This window comes from Elephas maximus, chromosome 12 (genome assembly GCF_024166365.1).
Source record: "Elephas maximus indicus isolate mEleMax1 chromosome 12, mEleMax1 primary haplotype, whole genome shotgun sequence".
Lineage (NCBI taxonomy): Eukaryota > Metazoa > Chordata > Mammalia > Proboscidea > Elephantidae > Elephas > Elephas maximus.
In genome coordinates this window covers 25,914,415-25,931,562 of record NC_064830.1, presented here as the reverse complement: position 1 = coordinate 25,931,562, position 17,148 = coordinate 25,914,415, and the positions used below count along the sequence as shown (strand labels likewise).

The following is a 17,148-nucleotide window of genomic DNA, read 5'->3' as shown; positions in this document are numbered from 1 at the left end:
GTCCGAGCTTATTCTTATTGACTGTCCTTTGTAGGTGACTTTTCGTTTATCCCTAGCTGCTCTTAAAAGTCTCTGTCTTTGGTTTTGGCAAGTTTGTTTATGCCTTGGTGACTTTCTTTTAAGATCTACCTTATGTGGAGTACAATGAGCATCTTGGGTAGATATCTTCTCATCTTTCACAATATCAGGGAAGTTTTCTGCCAACAAATCTTCAACAATTCTCTCTGTATTTTCTGTTATCCTTCCCTGTTCCCTCCAGTCACTTGTAGGTTATTTCTCTTGGTAGAGCCCCACATGATTCTTAAGGTTTCTTCATTTTTAAAAATTCTTTTATCTGATTTTTCTTCAAATATATTGGTGCCAACTGCTTTATCTCCAGTCTCACCAATTCTGCCTTCCACTTGCTCAATTCTGCTCCTCTGACTTTATGTTGATTGTCTAATTTGGTAATTTTATTGTTAATCTTCTGAACTTCTGATTGCTGTCTCTCTGTGGATTCTTGCAGCTTATTAAATTTTTCATTATGTTCTTGAATAACCTTTGTAATTTCTTCGACTGCTTTACCTGTGTGTTCCTTGGCTTGTTCTGCGTATTGCCTGATCTCCTTCCTAATCTCTTTCCTGATGTCTTGAAGAGTTCTGTATATTAATCTTCTGTATTCTGCATCCAGTAATTCCAGGAAAGTACCTTCATCCAGAAGATCCGTAGATTCTTTGTTTTGAGAGCTTGTTGAAGTGATCACGGTCTGCTGCTTTATGTGATTTGATACTGACTGTTGTCTCCGAGCCATCTGTAAGTTATCGTATTAGTTTATTTTATGTTTGCTTACTGTATTGTAGCTTCTTGCTTTGTTTTGCTTTGATATGCCCAAATGGGTAGCTTGAGTGAGCTGGCTTGATTATTTTTGACTTTGAAGCTCTGACATTCTGTCACCAGCTGGCGAGAGCTGTTATCAGGTATATTAGTCTAGGAGTCCATTCAGTTTTCTTGTATGGGTTCAGCTCAGGTGTCCTGGTAACTGGTCATCAAGGGTGTGGTACAGGCTGTGTCCTACAGCCTTAGAGGGGCAGGGGAGATTGGTGTAGGTACCAGTATCTGATTGCAGCAGGGGGTCACGCTCTGAACAAGGCAGGGGCTGACATCATCCCTCAAGTATCTGTGAGGAAAGCACATCCCTGTTCCCTAGAGCGTACAGGTGGGTGGGTTCTGCAGATGGACCATGGGCATCCAGTGCTTTTGGTTGTAAGGACTGGGAGATGCCAATTATCCTTGGATTCTTGTTGCGGGTGGCTGGGTGACCTGAGTGTAGCCAGCAGTCCTTAGGCCCCTGATATGGGTAGGTGAGGACCCTGTTTAATAGGCAAAGTGGTGTCAAACATCAAATACCCACCTCTCCACCACAGAGCTGAAACAGTAGTCTGCCAACAAGGGCCTATTCTCCTGAAATAGGCCCACACAGGTCCATGCAGGGGGGAAAGGTATTCAAAGTCCACGGACCATTCATGCCTGGACAGGAGCTGCTTCTGTCCTGTGCTCCCCTGGTTAGTGGAGCTGCCAAATTATCTTTCCCTGCAATTGTGAATTTATTCCTTTTCCAAGGCTGGGAGAATGGGTCAGGGCGTTCAACAGGGCCTCTCTCCGACCCAGGGAAATCAACAGCCACTGAAGCTGGCTTCAGGGCTGGGGGTATGGTAAAATACATACAAGTACTTTTGCCGAGAGTGTGCGTTCTTCTCTGGTTCTGGAGGTGTGAGGAGGCTGTGTGGCTGGCTGTTTCTCCCTGAGGAAACTGCGGCCGAATGCTACCACCAGCCCGCTGCAGTTGCTCCTGGGAATGGTGCCTGAGGGATCCCAACGATTCAGGTCTGGTAACTCATTTCCGCTTCTGAACCATCTCTCCTTCCCCCTGCCACTTAGTCCGTTTTCTGTCTTTGCCTTTGATGTTCAGGGCTCCTAGCTTGTCAGAAATATAATCATTCCACTTTTTTGGGGGGGGTCTTTGTTTTAAGAGAGCTCGCCAGAAGCATCTGGCTATTCCGCCATCTTGGCTCCCTGGTTTGGATTTATATGATTTTTATGTTATATAGTCATCTGAAGGAAGTTTATGGTAGTAGGTATTTTGTTTGTGAAATACTTTGTCAGATTAAGTTCAAAATACATTACTACAGCGGGCCCGCCAATCAGTTTCTACAAATAAAATTCTTATTGTAGCATTGGTATATAGCACCTATGCCATAGAATTTGAGATAGGCTTTAGATTCAGGCTTCTTGGAATTAAATCCTGACTCTACCACTAACTAGCTGTGTGACTTCAGACAAGTTATTTAATTTGTCTGTGCCTCAGGTTCTTGTTAAATGAAGATGATAGTAGCATTTATACCTCACAGGATTACTGTGAGAATTAAATGTGAAAGTTTATATAAAGCACTTGGAGCACCTGAAACATAGTAAGTGTTCAGTAAATGTTAGCAGTTAATTGTCAGACTTAACAATAGTTTATCCGCCCATCTACCCATGAAATACTTAATCAGGGTCTGTTATGTTCTAGGAGTTGTGCTAACCTCTAATGATACAATAGCACAGTCTCTTTTTGAAAGTGATGATCTTATGGAGGAGTCAAATATTAAATAAGTGAAGTTATAGTTTCATGTTACGATAAGTAGTATGAAGGAAAAGATCCAGATGCTGTGAGAGGGACTAATGGAGGGATATACCTGATTCACAAGCCCTGGTGGTGCAGTGGTAAAGAGCTAGGCTGCTAACCAAAAGTTTGACAGTTCAAATCCACCAGCTGCTCCTCAGAAACCCTATGGGACAATTCTGCTCTGTCCTACAGAGTCCCTGTGAGTCGGAATCAACTTGACGGCAATGGGTATGGCTTTGGGTTTGGTACCTGATTTGGGAGCCTTTGGGTGGCGAGAGGATTAAACGCTTGACTAACTGAAAACTGGTGGTTATAACTACCCAGAGGTGCCTTGGAAGAAAGGCCTGGCAATGTGCTTCCAAAACGTCACAACCACAAGAACCCTATAGAATGCAGTTCTACTCTGCACACGTGGAGTCACCATGAGTTGGAATTGACTTGATGGCAACCTTTTTTTTTAAATGCCTGATTCAGGTTAGGGAGTTATGAAAAGCCTTGCTGTGACAGAATGACATTTGAGTTAAGATGTAAAGGAGTTAGCTACATGAAGAGCCCAGGTTGAAGTGAGAGTGGAAACGTAGAGGGAATAAACCAAAAAAACCAAACCCACTGCCGTCGAGTCGATTCTAACTCATACCGACCCTATAGAGAGAGGGATTAGCATGTGAAAATATCGTGAATCAGGAAAATGCCAAGTTATTTAACTTATTTGGGAATAGATTTCCTCATCTGAAAAAAAAAAAAAGGCACTTCTTAAAGATTGAAAAGTTCTGTAATTCCAGAGTGGTAAAATTTGCTTCGACTTTGTTTTTGTATTTACTGTGGAGGTATACATTTAATTTTATATTTTTATATCATGAAAGGTCTGTGACATAGATGATTTTATCTTACATTAGTATTGTTATTGGATTACCCATAAAAAACCAAACCCATTGCCGTTGAGTAGATTCTGACTTATAGTGACTGTATAGGACAGAGTAGAACTGCACCAGAGGGCTTCTGAGGAACAGCTAGCGGATTCGAACTGCTGACCTTTTGGTTAGCAGCCAAGATCTTAACCACTATGCTGCCAGGGCTCTATTAATGGATTAGATAGACCTTAAAAGAGAACCATACTCAACACAGACATTCTTTACTAGTTAACCTAAACTATTGTTTGGTTTTAAGCAGATTTTAGGGGTTATTTTTGGTTTAAAGAATACCTCAGGGCAATAGTTTGGGGAATTCATCTAGCCTCCAGGGTTCCAGAAAGTCTGAATTCTATGAGAATTTGAAATTCTGTTCTTCATTTTACCTCGTTTGATCAGGATTCTTCTATAGAATCTTGGATCAAAATGTTTCGTATTGGTAGCTGGGCACCATCTAATTCTTCTGGTCTCACGGCAAAGAAGGCAGTTGTTCATGGAAGCAATTAGCCACACCTTCCATTTCCTCCTCCTCTTCCTGACTCTGCTTCTTCCTTAAGGTTGTATAACTTTTTGTTAGTTTGAATGAGTAGTTTTTCTCTTCTAGGATTTTGTTTTTCTCTCCCCCATTTGTTTAGTTGTATGTAAAAAAATGCCAGTTGCTTATATTTAGATATTTTCTACCAAAGGACAGATATCTTTTAGTTCTGTTTATAGCTGTGCTTTTAGCAGATTTCTTAAAGCTGTTGTGTCATGGTCCTGATTCAAGCATAAATAATATTATGGTATAATTAATTGACTGGCTGTTAATGTTGTATGGAGAGCTTTCTCTAATGAAGTTAGAAAACATTCAGAATTTGATTTGTGTTTGTAAGCGCAGGTTTGAAGAGTGGCATAAATACAGAAGAGGAAGTACCATAGCAGCTTCTTTTTAACAGCACTGATAGAGAGTGTTCACATTGAGATCATATGCTAATCTGACACAACCTGCTAATCCAACACAAGTCAGTTAAAAATCTGGTCTGTCTGCCTTGGAAGGGATTTCTACATTGAAGACCAGGATCCTTCATCCTTCTTGTCCCATTTGTGTTTTCATATTGCTTTCCCATGTATTTATTTTCAGCATTCTGTAAATGTCATAATCAAAGGAATTGTTTTACCACTTGAGCAGTTTAATATAGAAGATGTAATCTGTGACCCCTCATCATCACTTATTTGGCTTTTTGCGTATAAGATTGTTTTCATATAAAGTCATAGTGTATCAAAATACTTGAAATGTCAAACATTAAAATCAGAAGTGATGTCACCTATGAATATAATTATTTTTGTAATTTGGGTAGGTGCCGGCATTCTGAGCTATATTTTCTTTATATCCATACTTGTTCAGTTAGCTACTGAGAGAGAGGTGTTAAAATTAATAACTGAAATGGTGGATTTGTCTGTTTTTTTTCTTAAGTTCCATTAGTTTTTGCTTATTTTTACAAAATGTCCTCTTTATTTCTTGTAATCCTCTTTGTCTTGAAGTCTACTTTGTCTGTTATTAGTATTGCTATGTCGACTTTCTTGTCCCTGCTATTTGCGTGGTGTACTTTTCCATCCTTTTGTTTTCAGCCTGTTTGTGTCTTATATTTAAACTGTATAAAGTTGCATCTTCCTTTTTAATCCATTCTTATAGTTTCTGTCTGTTAATAAGAGTGCTCAGCACATTTATATTTAATGTGATTGTTGATAGGATTGGGTTTAAGTCTATAGTTTTGCTTTTTGTGCACCTCTTGTTTCTTTCCTGCCTTATTTTAGAATAATTATTTTTTAGTATTGCATTTTATTTCATCTTTTGGCTGTTAGCAATATCTTTTTTAAGTCAATATTGTACCACTTCCCACTGCTTACTTTACATTACACTTACCTCTGCACAATAGTAATAATCTTACACTTGTATACTTTCTTTTACAGCCCCCCTCCCATTTTTTGTGTCATTGTTGTCACAGCTTATACTTCTTCATAAGCTTTTAACTCTGTCTTACAGAGTTTTTATTTTTGCTTTGGACAGACAGTTGTCCTTTAAGCAAACTCTGAGAAGAAATAAAAACATGTTGTTGTTAGGTGCCGTTGAGTTGGTTACAACTCATAGCGACCCTGTGTACAACAGAAGGAAACCCTGCCCGGTCCTGCACTATCCTCATAATCGTTGTTATGCTTGACCTGCTACTTTACCAAACATGCTCTCGTTTCTCTCTGACCTGCTACTTTACCAAACATGATGTCATTCTCCAGAGACTGATGCCTATTGATAACATGTACAAAGTATGTGAAACGAAGTCTTGGCATCCTTGCTTCTAATGAACATTCTGGCTGTACTTCTTCCAAGACAGATTTGTTCCTTCTTCTGGCAGTCCTTGGTATATTCAGTATTCTTTGCCAACACCGTAATTCAAACACATCAGTTCTTCTTGGGTCTTCTTTATTTGTTGTCCGGCTTTCACATGCATATGAGGTGATTGAAAGCACTATGGCTTGAGTTAGTCCTTAAAGTGTCATCTTTGCTTTTTAACACTTTAAAGAGATCTTTTGCAATAGATTTACCCAATGCAATGTGATTTCTTGACTGTTGCTTCCATGGGTGTTGATTGTGGATCCAGGTAAAATGAGATTCTTTATAGCTTCAATATTTTCTCTGTTTGTCATGATGTTCCTTATTGGTCTATTTGTGAAGCTTTTTTTTTTTTTTTCTTTATGTTGAGGTGTAATCCATACTGAAGGCTGTGGACTTTGATCTTCATCAATAAGTGCTTCCAGTCCTCTTCAATTTCAGCAAGCAAGGTTGTGTCATCTGCATATCTCAGGTTGTTAATCTGTCTTCCCCCAATCCTGATGCTGTGTTCTTCTTCATATAGTCCAGCTTCTTGGATTATTTGCTCAGCATACAGATTGAATAGGTATGGTGAGAAGATACATCCCTGATACCCACCTTTCTTGACTTTAAACCATGTGATATCCCCTTGTTCTGTTTGAACAGCTGCCTCTTGGTCTAAGTACAGGTTCCTCATGAGTACAAATAAGTGTTCTGGAATTCCCGTTCTTCACAATGTTATATATAATTTGTTACGATTTACACTGTCAAATGCTTTTGGATAGTCAGTGAAACACCTTTCTGGTATTCCCTGTTTTCAGCCATGATCCATGTGACATCAGCAGTGATATCCCTTGTTTCACGTTCTCTTCTGAATCCAGCTTGAACTTCTGGCAGTTCCTTGTTGATGTACTACTGTAACCACTTTTGAATGATCTTCAGCAAAATTTTACTTGTGTGTGATATTAATATTGTTTGATAATTTCCACAATCTGTTGAATGACCTTTCTTTGGAATGGGTACAAATACGGATCTCTTCCTGTTAGTTGGCCAGGATAGCTGCCTTCCAATTTTCTTCGCGTAGATGAGTGAGAGCTTTCAGGACTGCATCCGTTTGTTGAAACATCTCAGTTGGGTTCTGTCAATTCCTGGAGCCTTGTTTTTCACCAGTGCCTTCAGTGCAGCTTGGACCCCTTCCTTTAGTACCATCAGTTCTTAATCATATGCTTCTTCCAGAAATGGTTGAATGTTGACCAATTCTTATCTTCTTTTGATGCTTCCTGCATCTTTTGATACTTTCTGTGTAGAATCCTTCAGTATTGGAACTCAAGGCTTGAATTTTTTCTTCAGGTCTTTCAGCTTGAGAAATGCCAAGTGTGTTCTTCCCTTTTGGCTATCTCCAAATCTTTGCACATTTTATTATAATAGTTTGTCTTCTCGAGTTGCCCTTTGAAATTTTCTGTTCTGCTGTTTTACTTCATCATTTCTTCTTTTACTTTAGCTACTCTACGTTTAAGGGCAAGTTTCGGAGTCTCTTCTGGCATCCATTTGGCCTTTCTTTGCTGTCTTTTTAATGACCTTCTACTTTCTTCATGTTTGATGGTCTTGATGTCATCCCACAACTTGCCTGGTCTTCAGTCATTATTGTTCAGTGTGTCAAATCTCTTCTTGAGATGGTCTCTAAATTCAGGTGGGTTACTCAAGGCCCTACTTTGTCTCTAGTGGACTTGTTCTAATATTTTTCAACTTCAGCTTGCCTGTGAGCAATTGATGGTCCATTTTGCAGTTAGCCCCTGGCCTTGTTCTGATTCATGGTATTGAGCTTTTCCATTGTCTTTTTCCACAGGTGTATTCAATTTGATTCCTGTATATTCCATCCGGTGAGGTCCATGTGTATAGTCGTCGTTTACATTGTTGAAAAAAGATATTTGCCATGAAGAAGTTGTTAGTCATATAAAATTCTATCATGCAACCTCTGACATTGTTTCTGTCATCAAGGCCGTATTTTCGAACTACTGATCCTTCTTTGTTTCCGACTTTTGCATTCCAGTCACCAGTAATTATCAATGCATCTTAATTTCATATTTGATTAATTTCAGACTGCAGAAGTTGGTAACAATCTTCACTTTCTTCGTCTTTGGCATTAGTGGTTGGTGAGTAAATTTGAATAATAGTCATATTAACTGGTCTTCCTTGTAGCTGTATGTAGGTGTACACTGACTGTTGCACTTCAGGATAGGTCTTGAAATATTCTTTTTGATGATGGACATGATGCCATTCCTCTTCAGTTTGTCATTCCTGGTATAGTAGACCATATGTTTGTCTGATTCAGAATGGCCAATACCAGCCCTTTTCAGCTCATTAATGCCTAGGATATTGATGTTTATGCATTCCATCTCATTTTTGACGACTTCTGATTTTCCTAGATTCATACTTTGTACATTCTACATCCTATTATTAATGGATGTTTCTTCTCATTTTGAGTCATGCCACATCAGCAAATGAAGATCCCCAAAGCTTGATTCCATCCACGTCATTAAGGTCAACTCTACTTTGAGGAGGCAGCTCATCTTCTGTGGCTATACCAGACAATATTCCATTCCTATTCATAAGGTTTTCACTGGCTAATTCTTTTCAGAAGTAGACTGCAGGCCCTTCTTCCTAGTCTGCCTTAATCTGGAAGTCCACAGAAACTTGTCCACCAAGGGTGACCCTGCTGGTATTTAAAATACCGGGGCAAAGCTTCCAGTCTTACAGCAACACACAAGCCACCACGGTATGACAAAATGACAGTTTGTTTTGAGTGTACTCATTCCTTCCTGTAAATATGAGTTTCCACCTGGTGCCATTTTCCTTCTGCCTGAAGAATATCCTTTGTTTTTGTTATATTTTTTAATGCAGGCTTTCAGGTGGCAAAATCTTTCAGCTTTCATTTAACTGAGAATGTCTTTATTTCCTGCTTGTTTTTGAAGAATTACTTTGTTGGATACGGGTTGCTCAGCTGACTTTTTTTTTTTTTTAACACTTTATAGATTTAATTCCGTTGTCTTTTGGCCTACACTGTTTGGATAAGAATTTTATTGAAATTCTTATTTTTGGTCCTCTGTGTACAGCATTTAAAATTTTTTTATTTTCATTTTTCTAGGGAGTTTGGCTCCTAACTAAAAGGTTGGCTATTCAAATCTAGCAGCCACTCCATGGGAGAAAGATGTGGTAGCCTGCTTCTGTAAAGATTATAATTTTTGAAACCCTATGGGGACTTGACGGCACACAACAGCAGCTGCTTTCAAGATTTTTTCTGTCTTCATTTTTTAGCACTTTTGACTGTGATCTTTTAGGCTTTTTTTTTTTAAAATCTGTTTGATGTTCATTGGATTTTGTGGAGTTGATGTCTTTCATCAAATTAGGAAAATTTTAGCCATTAATTCTTCAAATCTTTTTGCCCCTGTCTTATTCTCTTCTCTTTTTGGAACTCTGTTTACACACATTTTAGACTGTTGTCATGCAGGTCCCTGAGTCTGTTTATTTTCATGTATTCATTTTTCTCCTTTTTCTTAAGATTGATGTATGTTCAAGTTCACTGCCTCTCCTTTTATCTAGAATCTGCTGTTAAGTCCTTCTAGTGCATTTTTAATTCAAGTTATTGTACTTTTCAGTTCTAGAATTTCCAATTTTTTAAAAATAATTTCCATTTTTGTTGATATTTCCTATCTGTTCCCTCATTAAAATCATATTATCTTTTATTTTTTCAACATGTTTTCATTTAGTTCAATAAGCATATGTATAAGAGTTATTTTAAAGTTTTTGTTGACTAAATCCACCATCTCTTTGCATACCTGTCTAATAATTTTGAAATTACACACTAGACCTTCTAGATGTGTGGTAGAGACTTTGGATTTTGTTGTTTTCTTCTGAAGCGTGTTGATTTTTGTCGTAAAAGGCTGTTCAGTTACTTGCTGATCACCATCAACTTTTGCAAGCTTCATTTTATAGTTGGTTAGGGTAGATATGTGAAAAGATCAAGGTGTTTCCCAAGTCCTTCTAATTTGGCAGAACTCAACCCCAAACTGCTTCCCTTTGGATCTTATTAGCGCTTGATATTAGGCCTTGTTAGGGTGGAGCTAGAGTAGGTCTTCTTTAGAGCATGATTCTTTTTCCGAGGAGGTTTCATCTGAATGCTGAGAAAATTAACAAGACTTTTCCATTCTTGCTGGGCTGGAAATACAGTGTTTACCAGTGCTTCTTAATGTGTCCTTGTTCTGCGAGTAATCCCATAGCTGCTGCTGTCTGGTAAATCTTGGGCACTTTCTTCCTGGACAGCCCAGCCCTTAGCCAGGGACTCTCATGGAACTTCTGAGGATCTTCCTCTGCACAGCTCCCTACTTTTCAGGATCCTGGCACAATGGTTAAGAGCTTGGCTGCTTACCAAAAAGTTGGCTGTTCGAATCCACCACCTGTTCCTTGGAAGCCTTATGGGGCAGTTCTACTCTGTCCAATAGGGTCACTATAAGTGAGAATTGACTTGACGGCAATCAGTTTTGGGTTTTTTGGCCCAGCAACTTGTCATGAACTCTTATCTCTGCCTCCTCAACTCAGTTGGACTCTTGTGCTTTGGTTAGATGCTCATCTGTTGTACACTTGTTGGGATATTGCCTTTAAGCAGAGTATCTGTGCAATCATGGGATTCGCCTCATGGGTTTCTTTTCTTTTAGTGATTTTAATTTTGTACTGCCTACTTTTCAGAATTGACTCAAGGGCACTGGGTTGGGTTTTGGGTTACTTTTATAAAAGCTGAAAACTGTTGCTTCATATATTTTGTCATTTCGATTGTTGTTTATAGCAGGTGGATTAATCTGGTACCAGTTATTCTATCATAGCCAGACGTGTATGATTGATTCTTAGCTATATATTTTTGTATTATTTGTATCATGATAAGACTTGTCTGCCTTTATGTTAGTGATTTGTTCAATTGCACCAACACAAATACAGTTCCTTACCTGGGTTTCACGAGGGGAAAATAATTTATTATTAGAGAGGAGCTATATTGTATGATTTTCTGAAATTTTATTACATTTTATACATCTGATCTGTAAAGTATGATGGTTCTTCCATGTTTTTTCAGAGGAGGACATGAGCGTTCCCTAGTTTACCTTATTTTCGTCAATATATGTATTGGTCCTAGGTATGTAAAGTATTTGATGAAAAATAATTAGAAAATTACTTGTTGAATTTTTTTTATAGCTCGAAATTTCAGAGTTTGTCCAGCTATCGAGTAAAGAATATTTTTTCTCAGATATTAATTCATTCAATGAATAAATACTAATGACTGTTTCATTGCCAGTGCTGGCCATTACATTTGCATGAATGTTGAGTTTACATTTTAATGTGGGAGACAAACAATAAAAACAAACAACATCAAAAAATTACAAATTCCGGTATCCAACAGTAGGAACATAAACAGGGCTCTGAGGCTCTGAAGTAGAGAACAGTGAGCCCCTACTTTGGATAGGTTGGTCAAAGAAAGCCTCTTTGAGGAGTTTATATTTCCGCTGAGTGGATAAGGATGTGGAGTCAGGGACTATGATGCATTTTCTAATACCTATTTCAGGAACCTTTAAAGATCCCAGTGAAGGAGTTGATGCATTAGAGAAACTGAAAGAAGACAATTTGGAGTATAAACAAGGGAAAGAATATGACAAGATTTAAACTGAGGAGGTGCTTAATCTTTTAGGAACCCGTAGGTTCTGGGCAGGAGGTTGGATTTCCTCTCATCCTCTTTCTTCCAACTCTCAGTAATGTGAGCATATAATTTGTTGTTCAAAATTGGCATTCTTTTGAATGAAAAGGAGCACTAACTTGGATGGGACCCTGAGCTAACAGATGTAACCTGGCACTGTCCTGGGCCCACATCATAACTGTAGACATACATATGTAGAAATAGAGTAGATAAATGGTTAATAGAAGGATTCTGGATGCAGACTACCCTTAAATATTGTTTCTGTTTACTATCTCTAGAGCACTGAGGCAAATTACTTAATTTCTCTGTATACTCACACCATATTAATGGGCAGTCATTAATATTACTCAAATTTCTCATTTGTAACATGGGGAAATAATACCTGATTAGGGCTGTTGTGAAGATTAAGTAAGTTAATACATGTATGAAAACACAGTACCTAGTATATAGTAAGCACTGAGTAAATTCATTCTTTCAGCAAATATTTTTTGAAAGGCTATTTTGTGACAAGCATTATACTAGGCACTGAGGATAAAGTGGTAAAGAAAGTTTAGAGAGACAGGTAATAAAGTAAAAATAGAGTATAAGTTGGTAATAAATGCAATGGAGCCAACAGCAAGGAAGAGAGAATAAGATGGTGTGAGGGGAGTAGTGATACTACTGGGGGACATTGATTTGAAAGTTTAAGTAGCTTGGGCTAGGTAGGCCTCACTGAGAAGGCAACTTTGGAGCAAATATCTGAAGGAAGTGAGGAATGGAACCCTCTAAAAACCTTTGCCATCGAGTCAATTCCAACTCATAGTGACCCTGTAGGGCAGAGTAGAACTGCCCCGTAGGGTTTCCGAGGCGCGCAGGTGAATTCGAACTGCCGATCTTTTGGTTAGCAGCTGAGCTGTTAACCACCGCGTGCACCAAGAGCCCTCTAGAAGAAGTAATTTCAGACATAGGGAATAGCACTGTGCAATGAAGAGATGGGAAGCCATTAACCAAAAAAAAAAAACAAAAACCTGTTGCCATCGAGTCGATTCCGACTTACAGTGACCCTATAAGACAAAGTAGAACTGCCCCATAGGTTTCCAAGGAACAGCTGGTAGATTTGAACTGCTGACCTTTTGATTAGCAGCCGAGCTCTTAACCATTGCACCACCAGGGCCATTAGGGGTTTTAAACAGAGGAGTGACAGAAAATGGTTTATATGTTTGTGGGTAGATGAGAGTGAAAGCAGGGAAACTAGTTGAAGCTATTGCAGGTCATTTAAATAAATGCTGTTGGTGGCTTGGACAGGATGGTATCAGTGGAGTTAGAAATAGTTGGATTCTGAAACTAATTGGAGGTAGAACTGACATGATTTTCTGATGAGTTTGATGTGTGATATATAGGAGTTAAAAGTTTTTATACAGAGCAACTGGAAGGATGATGCTGTCATTTACTAAAATGCAGGAAGAATAAATTTGAGAGTAAAGATTAGAAGTTCAGTTTTGGATGTGTCTCAGAGCCTATTAGACATTATAGTATAAATGCTAGCTATTATTATTTATTATTCTACCTACTCCTCACTTATTGACTATTTTGTTATCTGACATTTTGCATTTACAATAGTAAAAAATCTATTATCCAGCTATTTCACACATTAACAATGTATGTCTGGCAGTAATGAATGCTGAGGTGTGAGGCAAGAGTAACGTTATCTGTGATGGTTAAGGTTATTGTCAACTTAGCGGGGCCCTGATTGTCAGTGGTTTGGCAGTTATTTAATGATGTAGTCATCTTCCATTTTGTGATCTGATGAGGTTATCCTCTGTTTTCACATAATGCCGATTTTTGCATAATGATCTGGTCTTTGGAACCTAGCCATGTTGATAAGTGAGGAGGGGATGTAATTATCTAGTAAGTGTTAACTATTAATCATTCTTTAAAAAATATTTATTGGCTTTGTGGTAAAGAACTTGCTCAGTATTGGCAGCAAAAATGGTGGTAAACAGTAGATACCATTCTTGCCCTTATGAAATTTATAATCTAATGGGGAAGTTAGGCATTGATCAAATAACCATAGTATTGATATTTAATATTTTCCTTAAAAAAAAAAAAAAAGACTCCTGGAAAGAAATAAAGACGACTTAACAAAAATCACAAGTATCCCTTGATATCTAAATTTATTAGGTTATTGAGTTCAGATAATGAGGGATAGAGTACACTGATGTTTCAGACTACTTAAATATATGTTTTCCCCCAGTAGGCATATCTTCCTAAGTCTTATTCTTAAAATTGATTTAACTAAATAAACATGAGGGAGTGAAACTTTATGACTTCAGTTTGAATGAAATAAAACAGTTGTATATTGAACTTAATGTTTTAAAGTATTGTTTATTTTATGAAATATTTAGGCTGTTGGAAAATTCCGTGTTTCTTAAGAACGTTATGCTTTTACCTTTTATTAGTTAGCTAAGTATCATTTGATAATAGCATCATAATATGATCAGTTATTCACCTTTTGCTCATAAAATTAAAGTATTAATAATAATTTTTGCCTTTTAAAAATTAACAGGTTCGTCATAAGGCATCACAGAAAGTTTATGCTATGAAGCTTCTTAGTAAGTTTGAAATGATAAAAAGATCAGATTCTGCATTTTTCTGGGAAGAAAGAGATATTATGGCCTTTGCCAACAGTCCCTGGGTGGTTCAGGTAAGCCTACAGACTTTCATGAATTTATTTTTAGGTAGTTATTCCTAAGAGTTGATTTTATGTGCTAAAAGTTTTATGCCTTGTTTACATAATAACAACGCAGTAACGTTTAATCATGACGTGGTAATGACTTAGATTGTTGTATGGAAGCAACTATTAAAATCTTTTCTTTATAAAGAATTGAATTGGTCACCAGTATGCAATTACTCCCTGCCCATCCCCTCTTGTGATTTGCATAGTGGGGATTAGTAATTTATTGCATCATTTGGAAGGTTATGTAAATATCAACATTTGTTAGAAGTTTATGTTGCATTAATCAGACTCCTTCTAAAAGGAAAAAAAAAAATTCCAACAATACAAATTTTGAAAATTCTCCTACAATCTTTTATATGTTATCTCTAAGGGAAGACAGTATTGGGGCTCTTAATTCAGCTTCTTGACCGTGGAATACCGAATGTTTTATTCTGTTTTGCCTTCTTTTCCTTTATATCCCTTACCAGCTTAGCTTCTCTAAAGAATTTTTTTTATAGTAATATGTAATTCTGCAAACATTTTTGAGCAAGTGTCATGAGTAAGACTAGGCATATACCAACCTACATTTAGAATGCCTAGATGATTGCTTGTAGAAGGTAATTTGGGGGTAAAAAATTTGCCACATCGATGACTATATAATTTAAAAGCTCCTAACTACTGCTTTTTCCTGAAGTTGAGCCTCATATTGCCCCCACTCCCACTTGTTTATTGTAGCTAGTAAATAGAAATTCTGATGTGCAGGTAAAACATTTTGTACCAAATTACACCTACTTCTCACTTACTGACTGTTGGGTTATCTGCCATTTCACAATTATGACAATAGTAAAAACAAAAATATTGTCCAACTCTTTTATACATCAGTGACGTGTGTCTGAAGGTAAAGAACTCCAAGGCGTGGTGTAGTGGTAATTTAACTAAAATTTTGCAGTTCTATGGTACACGACATGTGAAACACTGTCGAGTTATAACTGTGTCAGTAGGATTTATTAGTATACCGAGCAGCAGTACAAAGTTGCGTAAGGAACACATATGGTCTTTGTTGCAACTACTCAACTCTGCTATCGTACCTTGAAAGCAGCTATAGACATACGTAAAGAAATGAGTGAGGCTGTGTTGCAATAAACTTTTATATGCTTTTCTCATGTCACGAAATATTATTTGATTTTTTCCTCAATTATTTAAAAATGTGAAATCATTGTGGGCTGCACAAAAACAAAAATAGGATTTGGTCCATGGGTTATAGTTTGCCAACCCCTGGTACACACTAATCTCCTCTACTTGTCTTTTCTGCCCCCCATGCCCCGTGTTATGTTGATGTAAATCCCAGATACATTATTTCATTCACTGATATTTCAAAATGTGTATCTAAAAAGGAAAACCTCATTAAAAAATTTAATCCCAATATCATTATCAAACCGGAGATATTAAGAGTTAATTCCTTTATATCAAGTAAATCAGTGTTTACTTTTCCTCTATTGTCTCATAATTTTTTTACAGTTTCATTTGTTCAAGTAATGACATATTTTTAGATCTGTGGAAAAGCAGAGAGTTATGTAGTGAACATGCATGGGTCTGTCACAGGTTTAGTAAATTCTAACATTTTATCATATTTGATTTTAATATTTTTATTTTAAATAGTAAAACATCACAAAACCCTTGAAATACTCCTTTGTTATCTTACCCAGTCTTTTTTCTCTCCCTCCCTCTTAAAAGATAGCTGCTATCTTGAAATTTGTAAATGTCCTTCTTGTACCTGGTATCTTTATTTATTTATTTGTAGTGGTACAGATTTCTATCTTTTTAATTTCTTGTGTGGTTGTCGACTATTCAGATTTTCATTTACTTCTTAAGTCAGTTTATACTTTCCATGACTATATGTGTTTTCTCTTTTGTATGGAATGTTGTTGGATACAGTTGAGTTAGATACCAAAGAATACCAGAAAAATATTTACCTGTGTTTTATTGACTATGCAAAGGCATTCAACTGTGTGGATCATAACAAAGTATGGATAACATTGCGAAGAATGGGAATTCCAGAACACTTAATTGTGCTTATGAGGAACCTGTACATAGAATAAGAGACAGTCGTTTGAACAAAACAAGGGAATACCATGTGGTTTAAAGTTAGGAAATGTGTGCATCAGAGTTGTATCCTCTCACCATACTTATTCAGTCTTTATGCTGAGCAAATAATCTGAGAAGCTGGACTATATAAAGAAGAATGGGATGTCAGAATTAGAGGAAAACTCATTAACAACCTGTGTTATGCAGATGACAACCTTGCTTGCTGAAAGTGAAGAGGACCCGAAGCACTTACCGATGAAGATCAAAGACCACAGCTTTCGGCATAGATTACACCTTAACATAAAGAAAACAAAAATCTTCACAACTGGACCAATAAGCAACATCATCATAAATGGAGAAAAGATTGATGTTGTCAAGGATTTCATTGTACTTGGATCCACAATCAACACCCATGGAAGCAGTAGTCAAGAAATCAACTGACACATTGCACTGGGCAAATCTGCTGCAAAAGACCTCTTTAAAGTGTTAAAAAGCAAAGATGTCACTTTGAAGACTAAGGTGCGCCTGACCTAAGCCATGGTGTTTTCATTCGCCTCATATGCATGCAAACGCTGGACAGTGAATGAGGAAGACGGAAGAAGAATCGATGTCTTGGAATTATGGTGTTGGTGAAGAATATTGAATATACCATGGATTACCAAAAGACCAAACAAATCTGTTTCGGAAAAAGTATGGCCAGAATATTCCTTAGCAGCAAGTATGGCGAGACTA

General features: G+C 37.4%; 1 protein-coding gene across 1 annotated transcript in view; it reads left to right on the top strand.

Annotated features, from left to right (window-relative positions):
• The window catches only part of ROCK2 (Rho associated coiled-coil containing protein kinase 2), a 158,451-nt gene that overhangs the window by 79,346 nt on the left and 61,957 nt on the right, over positions 1-17,148 (top strand). The window contains exon 4 of the mRNA XM_049905165.1: positions 14,182-14,319. Coding sequence (XP_049761122.1) covers positions 14,182-14,319 — 138 coding nt within the window. The remainder of the gene's footprint in view (positions 1-14,181; positions 14,320-17,148) is intronic.